General features: G+C 39.4%; 1 protein-coding gene across 1 annotated transcript in view; it reads right to left on the reverse strand.

The window, feature by feature from the left end:
• Positions 1-4,775: 4,775 nt before the first annotated feature.
• LOC109029728 (putative ATP-dependent RNA helicase TDRD12) overlaps positions 4,776-12,740 on the reverse strand; it is a gene marked incomplete at its 5' end in the record, with an annotated part of 132,363 nt that continues 124,398 nt past the window's right edge. Inside the window, 1 exon segment of the mRNA XM_072306319.1 lies at positions 4,776-7,802. Within this exon segment, the coding sequence (XP_072162420.1) occupies positions 7,642-7,802 (161 nt within the window).

A 12,740-nucleotide genomic window follows, 5' to 3' on the forward strand; every position in this document is an offset into this window, starting at 1 on the left:
AAAAGCTTTTCTTAACTGTCTAAATAAGATTAAACTAATTCTAAACACATTTTATAAAAAGTACTACCTTTACAATATTAAGGAGAAAAAATAAAGACAAGTTTACTTCAAAGTAAAAAGGTCTTTTTGATTTATCTGTGTGAAAAATTGGGCGACCGGACTCGGTCAAAGCCCGAAAAAGCCCCTGATCACGTCTTGAGAGCGTAGAGAGGCATGTGTGGTTTAACTATTTCGGGAAATTTTGAAAAGCCCTGGATTCCAAGCTCATAGGGCTTGCGACGTTTTAATCTTCGACCACATCGGTCCCATTCCAAGAGCTCAAGAGCTTCAGGGTTGGGGTGCCGGTGTAGTCGAAATTCATATGCAGTGTACATCTTGGTGATGTAGTCCTCCACTGAATCAATGTTGAGGTCCGTGCGAATATCTACATTCCTCTCATACCACCTTGCTTTAGCTATACTTCTTAAAATCTTCATTTGCATGATTTCTATTTTATCTAAATTTGACTTGGCTGCACAACCCCACAATTGGCAACCGTAACTCCAAACAGGCCTCAACATTGATTTGTAGAGGAGCAACTTGATATTTAGAGATAACCGTGACTTACGTCCGATGAGCCACTGCATATTGGAAAATTTCAGTCGCAATTGTGCTACCTTCTTTTTAATATGGTTGCCCCACCCGAGCCTGGAATCCAGGTGAAGTCCAAGATATTTGGCGACATTGTCGTGTGGAATTTTATCTTCTCCTAGAGAGAGCGGGATGTGGGTATATGGACGATTAGTAAAAATTACTTCAACTGATTTTGAGGCATTCAATTTTGTTTTGTCTCTCATTGTCCATTTATTTATTTTATTCAAATGTTGTTGAGCTGTATGACGTGCCTCTCTATAACTCTTGGACGAGGTTAGCACGAGAGTATCGTCGGCATAAACTCCCAGTTTCCCCCTCCTCCCAGACTGTGGGATGTCTGTTGTAAAGAGGGAGTAGAGAAGAGGGGAAAGACAGGAGCCCTGTGGAACTCCCGCTCGGATTTGTCTGAAACCTGAAGTCGCATTTTCGTATCTGACTCTAAACTGTCTGCCGGTAAGGAAAGACGACAGGAGCTCCACATGGTTACATGGGAGCATAGTGAAAAGTTTATCGACGAGCCTCTCAAGCCAGACCCGATTCAACGCTTGCGCTACATCAAGGAAAACAGCCACGCAGTATTCGCCCTTTTCCAATGCATCTTCGATAAATTTAGTGACCCTGTGTAGTTGATCCACTGTTGAGTGTTGAGCCCTAAAGCCGAATTGGGCATCAATGATTAAATTATTTTGCTTAACAATTTCATTTAAACGTTTTATGTAAAGTTTTTCAAATAATTTTCCAATAACCGGCAATAGGGAAATTGGTCTATAAGAAGCAGCTTCTGCTGGTGGTTTATCTGGCTTTAGAAGAGTGAAAATTTCTGCCATCTTCCATTGCTTAGGGATATATTTGCATCGAATGACTGCATTGAATATAGCTGTTAGTTTCATAATTGCTTTGTTCGGCAGGTTCTTCAAAATAAGACCTGAAATTTTGTCAAAGCCAGGAGCTTTTTTGGCTTTAATTTTACCTTTTATTTCTTTCGTTATCTCAGATGGAGAAATTGTTTTGATTTTTACTGGTGGTATTTTCCTTGGTTTTCGAGTTTCTAATGAGGACACCTCTCCCTGACTGTGCGGTTCGGAGTCGGAGCTGTCAGTGGAGCTTCCATTTTCTGAGTCTGAAGAAGGTGTGGCAATATCTTTGTGAGGCTGGAAAGCCATTTCGAAATGATCTGCCAACCGTTCTGCTTTTTCTAAGTCTGTTTCTGCCCAGGTGTTATCTGCTTTTTTTATTGGAAATTTGAGTTGTTTGGGTCTTTTTAAATACTTAGTAGCAGCCCACAATGAATAATTTTTGTCTGCGTGAGGTGAAAGAGATTTTACAAAATTTTCAAATTTGTGGTTTAAAAATTCATTCATTCGTTTTTTAACTATTTTATTCAATCTATTAAAATGAGCTTTGTCTTCCGGATTAAATGAAGAGTCAGAAATGCGACTTGCTTTTCTTTTAGAACGGATCAGTTTCAGAAGATCTTTGGGGATAGCATATGGTTTTAAATTATTAGTAGCTATTGGGGTGTTAGCTTTTGCACATTGTTGAATTTGCTCCACCAACAGCTCCGTCTCCCTATCAATATCCGCAGGAGTGGATACTGGAATGCTGTTGATTATTAGTTTTTCTAAATCCAGCCGAAATTGTTCCCAATTTGTTCTTTTAGAACAAATATTTGGAGGTCTATCATCTAAAATAGGATTACTAAATATAGTCATTAAAATTTTTACGTGACCTTGTAGAATTTTCATGGGGATAGTATCACATGAGGTTCTATCTATTATGTTTAAATTTTGAAAAATGAAGAAGTCTATTAAATCTGGTTTATGTCCTGGGAGTCCTGGGACATAGGGATAGTTTGTTGGTTTGCCAGGGGTGATAAAATTTCCTCCTGTCTTATTTACTGCCTCGAGCAAAGATTCTCCTTTAGGGTTTGTAATTCTGGATCCCCATCTGGGACTCTTAGCATTCCAGTCTCCACCCACAAGATACGTAGGACCCAATTCTTCCAAAAAACCGACATAATCATCCGTTGAAAGGACATTTCCAGGTGGAGTATAAAGTGAGGCGACATTGAAGTTGCCTATATCTGCATGAATGTTTATTACTACAGCTTGAAAAGCTGGAGTCTCTATCAATTTTATTAAATTGTGTTTAAAGTTTTCTTTAATAATAATGGATGACCCACCTCTGTGCTTATTTGCTGGGTGCAATGCATTATATACTTTGTACCCTGCAAAATACCTTTTATTATCGGTTTTTGTGAACCAGGTCTCTGAGACATCTACGGTACTGGCTTATACATATAAGTAAAAAATAGCTTATCTACCTCGGTTTGTCAAACTTAGGCTGTATTTAGCCTATTTAGAATGCCCCTTGAATATAGCGACGGTGAAACTACCAAACCACGTATCTCGGTTTGCGACGTCGCAGACTTCCTGTCATACTTTATTTTTTAAATGAAAAACTACTTAACATCCAGTCTTGTAAATTTCTGTGATTTTTCTTCTTTGTGCGGAGAAAATTCCGGGAAAATTTCAAGGAATGATATTGATTTGGTCTACTTCAAAAAAATAAAATGTGAGCGTAGATTTTTAAACACCGCAAACGAGATACATGGTTTGGTAGTTTCACCATCGATAGGCAATATTTTCTATACTTGCTGGTATATCTACAGTATGGAAAATAGCTTATCTACCTCGGTTTGACAAACTTACGCTGTATTTAGACTATTTAGAATGCCCCTTGAATATAGGCAACATCTTCGAAAATATCTGATTAAACGCTGCGTTGTCAAATTTCCTCAAAAATCGCTAATTAAACGCTGCGTTGCATAATCTACGCTTAAAAACTGAAATAACGCCCGATTACCGAAATTCGCACAAGAGTCCTGACGGGAGGATCCTGCCCGAGACTCCGCCTTCCGGAGACCGTCCCCTCCGCCCCTCTCCTCCCTTTTCCCTTCCCCATCTTACCCCACGCCCACTTAGCGCCCGTGTATCGCGAATGCCGCGGCAAGCCCTCCCGGAACACTTATTACCACATTATACTTCACTTTTCCCCAACTCGAAAAAAATGAAAAAATCATTTTTCCACCGCCCCGCAAACCTACTTACACCTCTCCCGCCACTCTCGCGCTACTCTGGTGTCCACCCGGCACCCGCTACGTCACTCTGGCCAACTCTGCGGGCCAATCCACCCCTCCTGATGACTCACAGACACATAATACCGACTATCTTTTAAAAAAAAAAGTCCACAAATTTTTTCAATAGTTTAATCCCCTCTACACGCTGGCGGAGTTTCGGCCCCCTGCGACTACTCTGTCAAAAGTTCGACTTTTTTTCAAACTCACCGCTCCACCACACCCGCTTTCCAAAATCGCTCCGCGACCCTTAGATACCTTCCCCGGCGTCCCCCTACCCTCCCAGGGTCAAATCTTCCGCCTCCCGACGCTTACTCCCATCGCAAACCCCTCCTGAAGTCGACAATCTCACAAATGCCCTTCTACGGCTATTAGAGCGCCGTAAATTTGCTCTTCTAAAGAGACTAAATGCAGCCTAAGTTTGTCAAACCGAGGTAGATAAGCTATTTTCCATACTGTAGATATATAAGCGAGTATCGAAGATGTTGCCTATATTCAAGGGGCATTCTAAATAGTCGAAATACAGCCTAAGTTTGTCAAACCGAGGTAGATAAGCTATTTTCCATAATGTAGATACACTAGCGAGTATAGAAAATATTGCCTAAATTCAATTTTGCAAACACGCAGTAGATCAGCTCATAGGTTTTATGGACCACTCTAATAACAGATTAAGAAAAAATATTTGTTTGCCGTTTATAAAGGGATTAGCCCCATTGGAAGCTCATAGCCAGGCCAAGTCCCTCAGTTTAATCAAAATTAATTGCAGCGAATTTCCTCAACGTTTTGCTCCACTTGATGAGCATTTATTTTAGACTTTTAATTTTTGGAGACTCTATATGTAGGGCAGTAAGAGGATATAACAATTATTTTGCTGGAGGATGTTTTTGTGTATTCGAGGAGTCAAAGGAACATTGCTGAGCTAAAATTCCCATTTTTATCCAGCTCTCTGTCTCCTTCGAGGATGTCAAAAAAAAAAAAAAAAAAAAAAAAAAAAAAAGAAGGAAAATTAAGATGAAAAATATAATTCATTGGAAAACGATTTACAAAATACTGAAATACAAAGCCTGAAGGTTATAATAATCCAAAAAAATTAAAATTTCCACCATCAATGTATCAAAATCCAAGTGAAATATTGGTACACACTGATGATATCTTACAGATGCAAGTAAATTCTAGCTCAGCGTGAGTGAAGTTAAAAACCTTAAACTCCTCTTTGACCTAGGAGCCCAAAAGCTTAAAGGTTTTTGACACTAAATTCAGGCGTCTGGTAAAGCTAACTTGAATTTTGGGTACACAGCTCTTTTTTTTTCTTACATGATGTTTTTTGGGTCACTGAAGCCGAGTCTGAAGTTTCCTGACAGTTATCTGATGAGTATTCGCCGCCACAAAAATGGCTCAAGAGGCGTTTTTGCGGTTTTTTCAAAACGGTGGCTATGCACAAAGAAAAAATCCGATTTTGGCGAAATTTATTTGGAATACGTGACGTTACATGAAAGAAAATGGTTTGGGCATGTACAGTGTACAACTATACATGCTAGGTTTGCTTAAAAAACAAGGGAGATAGGATGTAAAAAACACTCTAATTTACGTTCTTGAACCGCGGTCAGTCGGGATTCTGCTGCCTGTGCGAAATTCAAGCTTACCTACCTTTGGCTGCCAGACGCCTGGAGTACATAGAGCAATTATTTACTACACCTTTCATTTCACAAGAGAAAGTAATTAATGAAAAGATCATCGGCAGGCTTATATCACAGGCAATACTTTTTCAAAGAGTAGACTGGTGGGATGTTAAGGCAGGTATACATTGACATTACAGGAGTAACCTCATCAGCATTAAACTGTTTGATGAAAAATACAGAAAGATGAAAAAGTATAGATACCTTCAGCATCTCAAAAACGATCACAGATGTTGACATGTGGTTAGGACGAGACTTTTTCAAATAAAAATGGAAATCTCTTTAGAGAAAGGGAATGACATCCTCGCCCCCAGAGGACTGAAAGCATCGACAATTTGAGAATTTCAAATAGAAATACCTCCATATTATGATAACTCGAATTGAAATGAGCATTAAAAAAAAAATTTTGGCAAAAACCCCTGGTATCTGTATACAGGGTGTTAATGAAGCCTCATTTCCTATATAGCTTTTTACCCAATGGGCCTGATGTAAACTTTTGCTAGAGCAAAAATAAGAGTTGTTCCTTACAGATAATGTCTCAAAAATCATGATGAGCGCATAGGCAAAGTCTGAAGTGCACTCACTTCACTATCTGCGTAAGAAAGCGTTTTTTTTAAGATTCCCACTTCAAAAAGGATACTACAGCACAGGTGAACATTTCGTTAAAGGAGTCGTTCCATTGAATCCCTGCTCAACATGGCCGACGCTTCCGCGCACAAGTTGAGGAGAGCACGAGGTCAATCACGGCGGATATCTTAACAACGCGAGAGAAATGTGAATGTAAACACGCTGATTGTTATCAGGAGGTTAGAATGATGGTCCCGTCACATGTCTTTTGACAGATTGGCATCGGCTTTGTTGAGTATTGCATACTTTCCTTGTGAGCAGGGGTTGGATGGAATAACTCCTCTAACGAAATGTTCACCTGTGCTGTGGTATCGTTTTTGAAGCGGGAAGCTCGAAAAATCGCAAATTTCTTACGCAAATTGTGAAGTAAGGACTTTGCCGATGCGCTCATCGTGGTTTTTGAGACGTAACAACTCTTATTTTTGCTACTCCTTTGTTTTCTTTACCGGAGACTAAGGTCATTTACTTTTCTTCCTTTTTCGCCCGATCTTATTTTTGCTCTGGCAAAAGTTTGCAACAGGCCCATTGTAGTAAGGATTTGAAACTTGGGAGACATGCCTCCTTTGGCCCTCTAAAATTTTAAGGGCGGGCTCCCTTGGGGGGGACCAATGTCTCCCCAAATTTTTCCTTAAATGAAAAAACCATCCCTCCCCGTATTTCGTTAAAAAGAACATGAGCAAAGAAAGATTTTTCTTGGAAACTGAAGTCAGTATTTCAACCTGTTTCAAAATGGCGGCCAGTTAAAGTTCAAAACGTTGTTTTCCTGTGTAAAAATATTACGTCAAATTTTTTTTGTTCGTGCCGAAAGGACCTCACAAACTGAGTTACACGGAAATCAATGGACAAAAGACCGGTGTCAATTTTTGGCCAGTTGACCTTTAACCGGCCGTCATTTGGAAACGATTGGATATAATAACTTTGGTTTTGCACAAAACTATACTTTTTATATATTTTTTCGAATGAAAATCACAAGGAGGATTTTTCCATTTGAAAAAATGAGTTGGGATCCGTTGCTCGCCCTAATTCCGAATTTACCCGGATATGGACCACACATAGACTGCCAGAAAAAGATGGGATTTGAAATCATGTAAAAGAAACATAGAAAACTGCTTGTTTTACCAAATTTTATGCTGATGCTTACATCTAAAGCATCGTTTACGTAATCAGGATTGAACTTCAACCATGGTACCTAGTTCATATGTTTCTGGTGTGAAGCGTTGCATAGGTACCTGCTTAAACCTTTTAGTTTTGAACTAGGTCTGAAACTGGTGGTGAAGACATTTTGAATATTTTTTATACAGGCTTTAACAAATCTTGTTTACACACAAAGTCATAAATTTAGCTGTGGAACAGGTACAAAATTAAGGGCCCGCCGGGTTCTGAGATAGCACTGAGACTTGTGGCAGGTAAAGTTTTTTGGACAAGTTTGGATATTTCTTATGTCACATGAGGTCACAAATTTAATGAAAGAAAAGTTGCAAAATTTAGGAACAGGACCATGAGAGAGGAAACTATAATATAGTAAAAACTTGGAATGCTCACTTTTACAATTTAAGGAATGAGTGAATCTCAAGATGTTGGATCATGAGGGTCTTCTGGCATATCGTAGCGTGCCTCAGCTTCTTGTAAAGTAGACTGCCCTGACTTCTTAGACCAATCTTCATCTTCTTCCATTTCATCGTGATCTCCATAAAACCCATCTACAGATTTGATGATACGGCTGTGCTTGCCTGCAGAAGAATTCATTTGAAATTAAGATAAAATTCAACTATGCATCATTAACATAAACTTCGAAGGATTCGAACTTTCAGCGATTCCCCCTTTCTTATTTCACTCGAGAGGTTCCCAGATTGTGTGATAAATATGAATGTGTTACAAGGATTTGAATTGGGGAAAGTGCTAAAAAAGCAACTTATCAGGCAACAATAGAGTCCGGGAGGGACGAAAGGCTGCCTTCCTGGGAAAACCCATGATTTAGCCGGAAATGTCATTAAAACAATTGATTCCGTTTGAAGCATCAATTTTATACTAGGGGGAAGCTATTTTAAAATAATAAATGTAAATGGACACAGATGCTACAGAGAGGGAAAAAGGAAAGGGAAAGGAAATGAAATGAGGATATGATTACTAATATGCAATCAGAGAGAATAAAACAAAAACATCAGAGAAATTTATATGCGATGAAAGTATAAGAAAAAAACATGAGTGGGCTAATTGCAATTTGGAACTCGAACTATACAATCGTTGAGCAGTTTTTAGACCCCTACGCCACCGATCATCCTCTTAAGAGGTAAAGTTGAACTTTTGCTACTTCAGCAAGTCAAATCGCGGAAGGAGATCCATGGATCGTCTTTTTCCGCCAGACGATGGGATGACGTTCCTGTCAAATGCGTTTTTGAAAGAAATGATCGATCCCCATCATCGCTTCATCTCCACACATCTATTCATGTGCAAATGATGGCACGCTCCGGCAACAAGGTTCTGTGACAAAATTATGTTTTCCTCCAGAGTCTCCAAAATGTATACAGCTTGGTGATCAAATGTCCAATCACTGAAAAAAATGGCTCGCGGAGCGAGCCGAATGTCACTCGCGTAACGAGTGATCGGGGGTCCAGGGGGCACAGCCCCTTGGCTGGCCGTTCTGGACGCGCAAAGCGCGTCCAGAACGGCTAGTAGATATTTAACCATTATATACAGGTAACATGGTAACAATTTAATCAGCCCAAAATATGTAAATGAAATTAGAAGAACACGGAGTACAGGCTGTAGATAAAAGTAATTTGGACGGGACGTTTCGGGGTTCACATTCCATTTTCCAACCGCCGAAAAGAACAAAAAACAAAAGTTAAAATTTGCACATAAATGAGCCGCCGCTTTAGATTAGTGGCAAAAACATATACGTGAAACAAAGAGGAAGCACTCAACCCAGCTATATGTATAATACAGGTAACAATTTAATCAGCCCAATATATGTAAATGAAATGAGAAGAACACGGGGTACAGGCTGTAAATAAGAGTAATTTGGACGGGAAGTTTCGGGGTTACCTGTATTACATAGCTGGGTTGAGTGCTTCCTCTTTGTTTCACATATATGTTTTCGCCACTAATCTAAAACGGCGGCTCATTTATGTGTAAATTTTAACTTTTGTTTTTTGTTTTTTCGGCGGTTGAAAAAGGGAATGTGAACCCCGAAACGTCCCGTCCAAATTACTTTAATTTACAGCCTGTACCCCTTGTTCTTCTCATTTCATTTAACCATTATAAGTGTCACCTACAAAGCAAGTTGAATGATTTGATACTGCAAAATTCAAACGTCTGTTATATCCCCTCATTTCCGCCCATTTGTCAATCTCATTTCCGCCAACTTGGCAACGTGGCCTGCTGAGCAGCCAGGGAACAAAGATGTCGTTTGTCCGGTTAGAATGTTGCGGTTCAATTCATGTCTTGTCAGAACTCTTTCAACGATAAATTAAATGTCTCTCCAGTCCGTCTTCGTTTGTTTGTGAAACAGCCCAAATTCTTGATACAACTAAGTCCTGTAACACCCATTTGCTGGCTGAGCTATCAAAATGAAACTTAGGGGGTGTTCCTGGGTCAAAAAGAGCTACTCTTTAACCCCTTTAAAATTTCAAAGAGGCTCCTGTGGTGGAGGGGAGCATGAAATCATGTTTCAGTTTTAAAATTACGACCCCTATTTTCTGATACATCATTGAGAAGGGGATAAGAATGGCATTTTTGGGGCAAAACTCAAGTTCCTGCCTATGACCATTTCAAAATAGCGGTTTTTCACGGTTCAAGATAGCCGAAACATACTTGTTCACGATACCCCTCTACAACCAATGAGCGGATATACTCCAAGCTTGATATCCAAGGGTTATTAGGGATACTGAACTCACCATGCTACGGTGCCACACACGGGAGCTTTAATCTTGGTTTATGAGGCACTGACGGTCGGTGGCGAGGCGCGGAATTCTGTGGCATCATCACGAACCTCTCATCAGAGACGAATTTTCGCGTGGTTGAAGTTTTTAACTTACTGTCAACCTCCTTTATAACAAAACGAAATTCCCCCGGGCGGCGGTGCGCCTACGACATTTGGTTTTTCTGCTGGCAGCAATGACCACCACATGGTCGTCACCTACCCCAGGTGGGTTGAAAAATGGATGAATGCAAACGTTGGCCAAAATAATCAAGCAACTGAGTTTAGTTCTTGACTTCAGCAAAACGTTTTCTCTTTTGGTTTGCAACCCTGCCAATCCAGTCAAAAACTCCACCAAACCCACTCACCAAAATTTGCCTTAAAAGCCAGGAAAATACAACTTAAAAAAAGAAATGAAGTGTTCTGTGAATGCGTTCGTTAGTCTATATGTTTAGTGCGAAAAGGAAATCATCTCTTTTTTTGAGATGCACCATAGTTCAATTTCGGTGGTACCCTGTTGTTCTGATTTTGTAATTAATTCTTTCGTTAAATCTTATAGATATCATTTCAAGCATTTGTGATAAATCGTTCACACTTGATTACCACCTATTTACTACAGTTTTTTCTTAGGATTAAGTAGCTCATTTTCTTCTGCTACTTACATTTTATAGCTATCGTTCAAGTTCCTTGACACCAAGTATCTACAAATTTATATGTTATTATTTTCAATCTACTCCCTCTCTTTCCAATTCCCCCACTTCTACAAAGTATAATTTTACTGCGTAGTGGAGTCATGTAATTTTGTTAGAAGTTAATAATACTAACAAAATAATAAATAAATTACAAGATTTTCGGAATATTTGCTTTAATTAACTTTGTTTTTAAGTGCTATACTGCACTGTGTTTGTAAAGCTTTACTGTAATTTGTTCTTAACCCTATACTGCAGAATGTTTAATGACTATAGTCATTTCTTTCCTGTAGTAATGCTGCTCATTCAATGAATATAATGTGTAAGTATACCTCAGAAAAAAGGAAAAGATTATTCTATGTTCTTTTTGGAAAGATCCCGTAAATGAAAAGTAAAGGTACTGTCAAAGCACAGGAGGGTGATTTTACAATGAAAAGAATAGTCTTGTCATCATAGATTATAAACGACTTAGGCCAAATCGATTGAAAACAAAGTTGATAAATCAATAGGAATACTGTCCCTGAACTTATCCATGCTAAAAATTATGATAAGTTATGATTATATTTTATAATATGAGACTTTAAAGGCCGAAAATGTCAAGTCGGTTACGCGTCGCCAACCCCGATTTTGAAGTAAAAGGGCAATTAGCGGTAATATATCCGTATTGATCATGGATTCTAGGAAATATTGCCTGAGAGGAGACTCTAATGTTCGAGAAAATTGCCATTTGAAACTGAAATGTTTACTTTTAAGCGAGAAAAGTCATTCGAAAGAAGTGTCACCACATTTAGCAACATATTTTGGCAGTCATATTAAGTGTAGTGTTTATCTCGCCGGATGAAGCTTGTGAAAACGTATGACAATGCATAAAGTTTTATAGTGCTGTTACGCTAACGTCCATTGTTCCATTCCAATTTTTTTGTGATTCAATTATATCATTAATATATTGGGAAGCAACAAACAAATTCTTCAGACACGACGCGACAGGTGTGACAGAAAAGCTGTTGTCTTCCAATTAGTTCTGAACTTTCTTAAATCTTCGTCTGAAAAATTCGTCGTTTTCCTTTGCGCTTTTCTCACCTTTTGCTTTAAACCTTCTCTTCACGCAAAAATTTTTCCTTCATTTGAAATTACATTCGTATGCCGGTAGAACTACGGGGCTTAACGTACTGAAACTGAGGAGAATGTTATTCTTTCTAGGCACGAAAATCGGAGGAACCGCAAAGAGACGGGACAGAGCCGCGAATTTCTAAAATGGCGGCCATTAGCCGGGAAAAAATGGCTGATTAAACTTGTGCCTCCATGTTTTTCCATTCTTAACCAAAGTACCTTTATATCTAGGGAAAGTACAGATATGTCGAAAAATGGAGCTCTCAGGGTCCAAAAGGGCAGCCAACCCTCTAACACAACAAATGTCACTGCTTATCTCCATTTCAATATCAAACCAAGCTGGCCAAGAACGTTCATAAATGAGCTATCTCCTGCAAAAATGAGTAAAATGCAAAATTTGAGGCAAGTACATGCTTTCCGAAGGACGGATCAAAACAATTGTAATAATAGATAACTCTGGATGATTTGAATCCATAGGTTGGCTGCCTCTTTGAGCCCTAAAAGCTTCATGACGTAACCTCTAAATTACCAACATGTTTTGTTTGACAGTTACCGACAACTGCCAATGTCGCAACACCGCGACCATTTTCGGATTTCCCGCTCGGAGGGAGGGGTGATAGAAGCAAGAGGGGATCGAGTGCTCGAGTGCGGCCATGTTGGGCCAAGCTAGTCAGTGGGGTCAGAGCAGCGGCATAGACCCGTGCTCACCACCTTTTTTTTCTTTTTTCGTTTTCGTTCCCTTTTGAGTTCACTTTTGTTCAGTTGTTGAACTTCATGTTCTGTTTTTCGTGAATACACGATCTTGTTCGTATTCCGTTCGTCTTCTTTTATTCTTCGCTCTCTCGTTGCCGCACTTGCGGCAGAGCTCCCACGACAGCCAACATGGGTACTCTATTCTTATAAGGTGATTCGATTGACGCTATATTTTGTGTCAGAACGACATGCGATAT

Source organism: Bemisia tabaci, chromosome 1 (genome assembly GCF_918797505.1).
Source record: "Bemisia tabaci chromosome 1, PGI_BMITA_v3".
Classification (NCBI taxonomy): Eukaryota; Metazoa; Arthropoda; class Insecta; order Hemiptera; family Aleyrodidae; genus Bemisia; species Bemisia tabaci.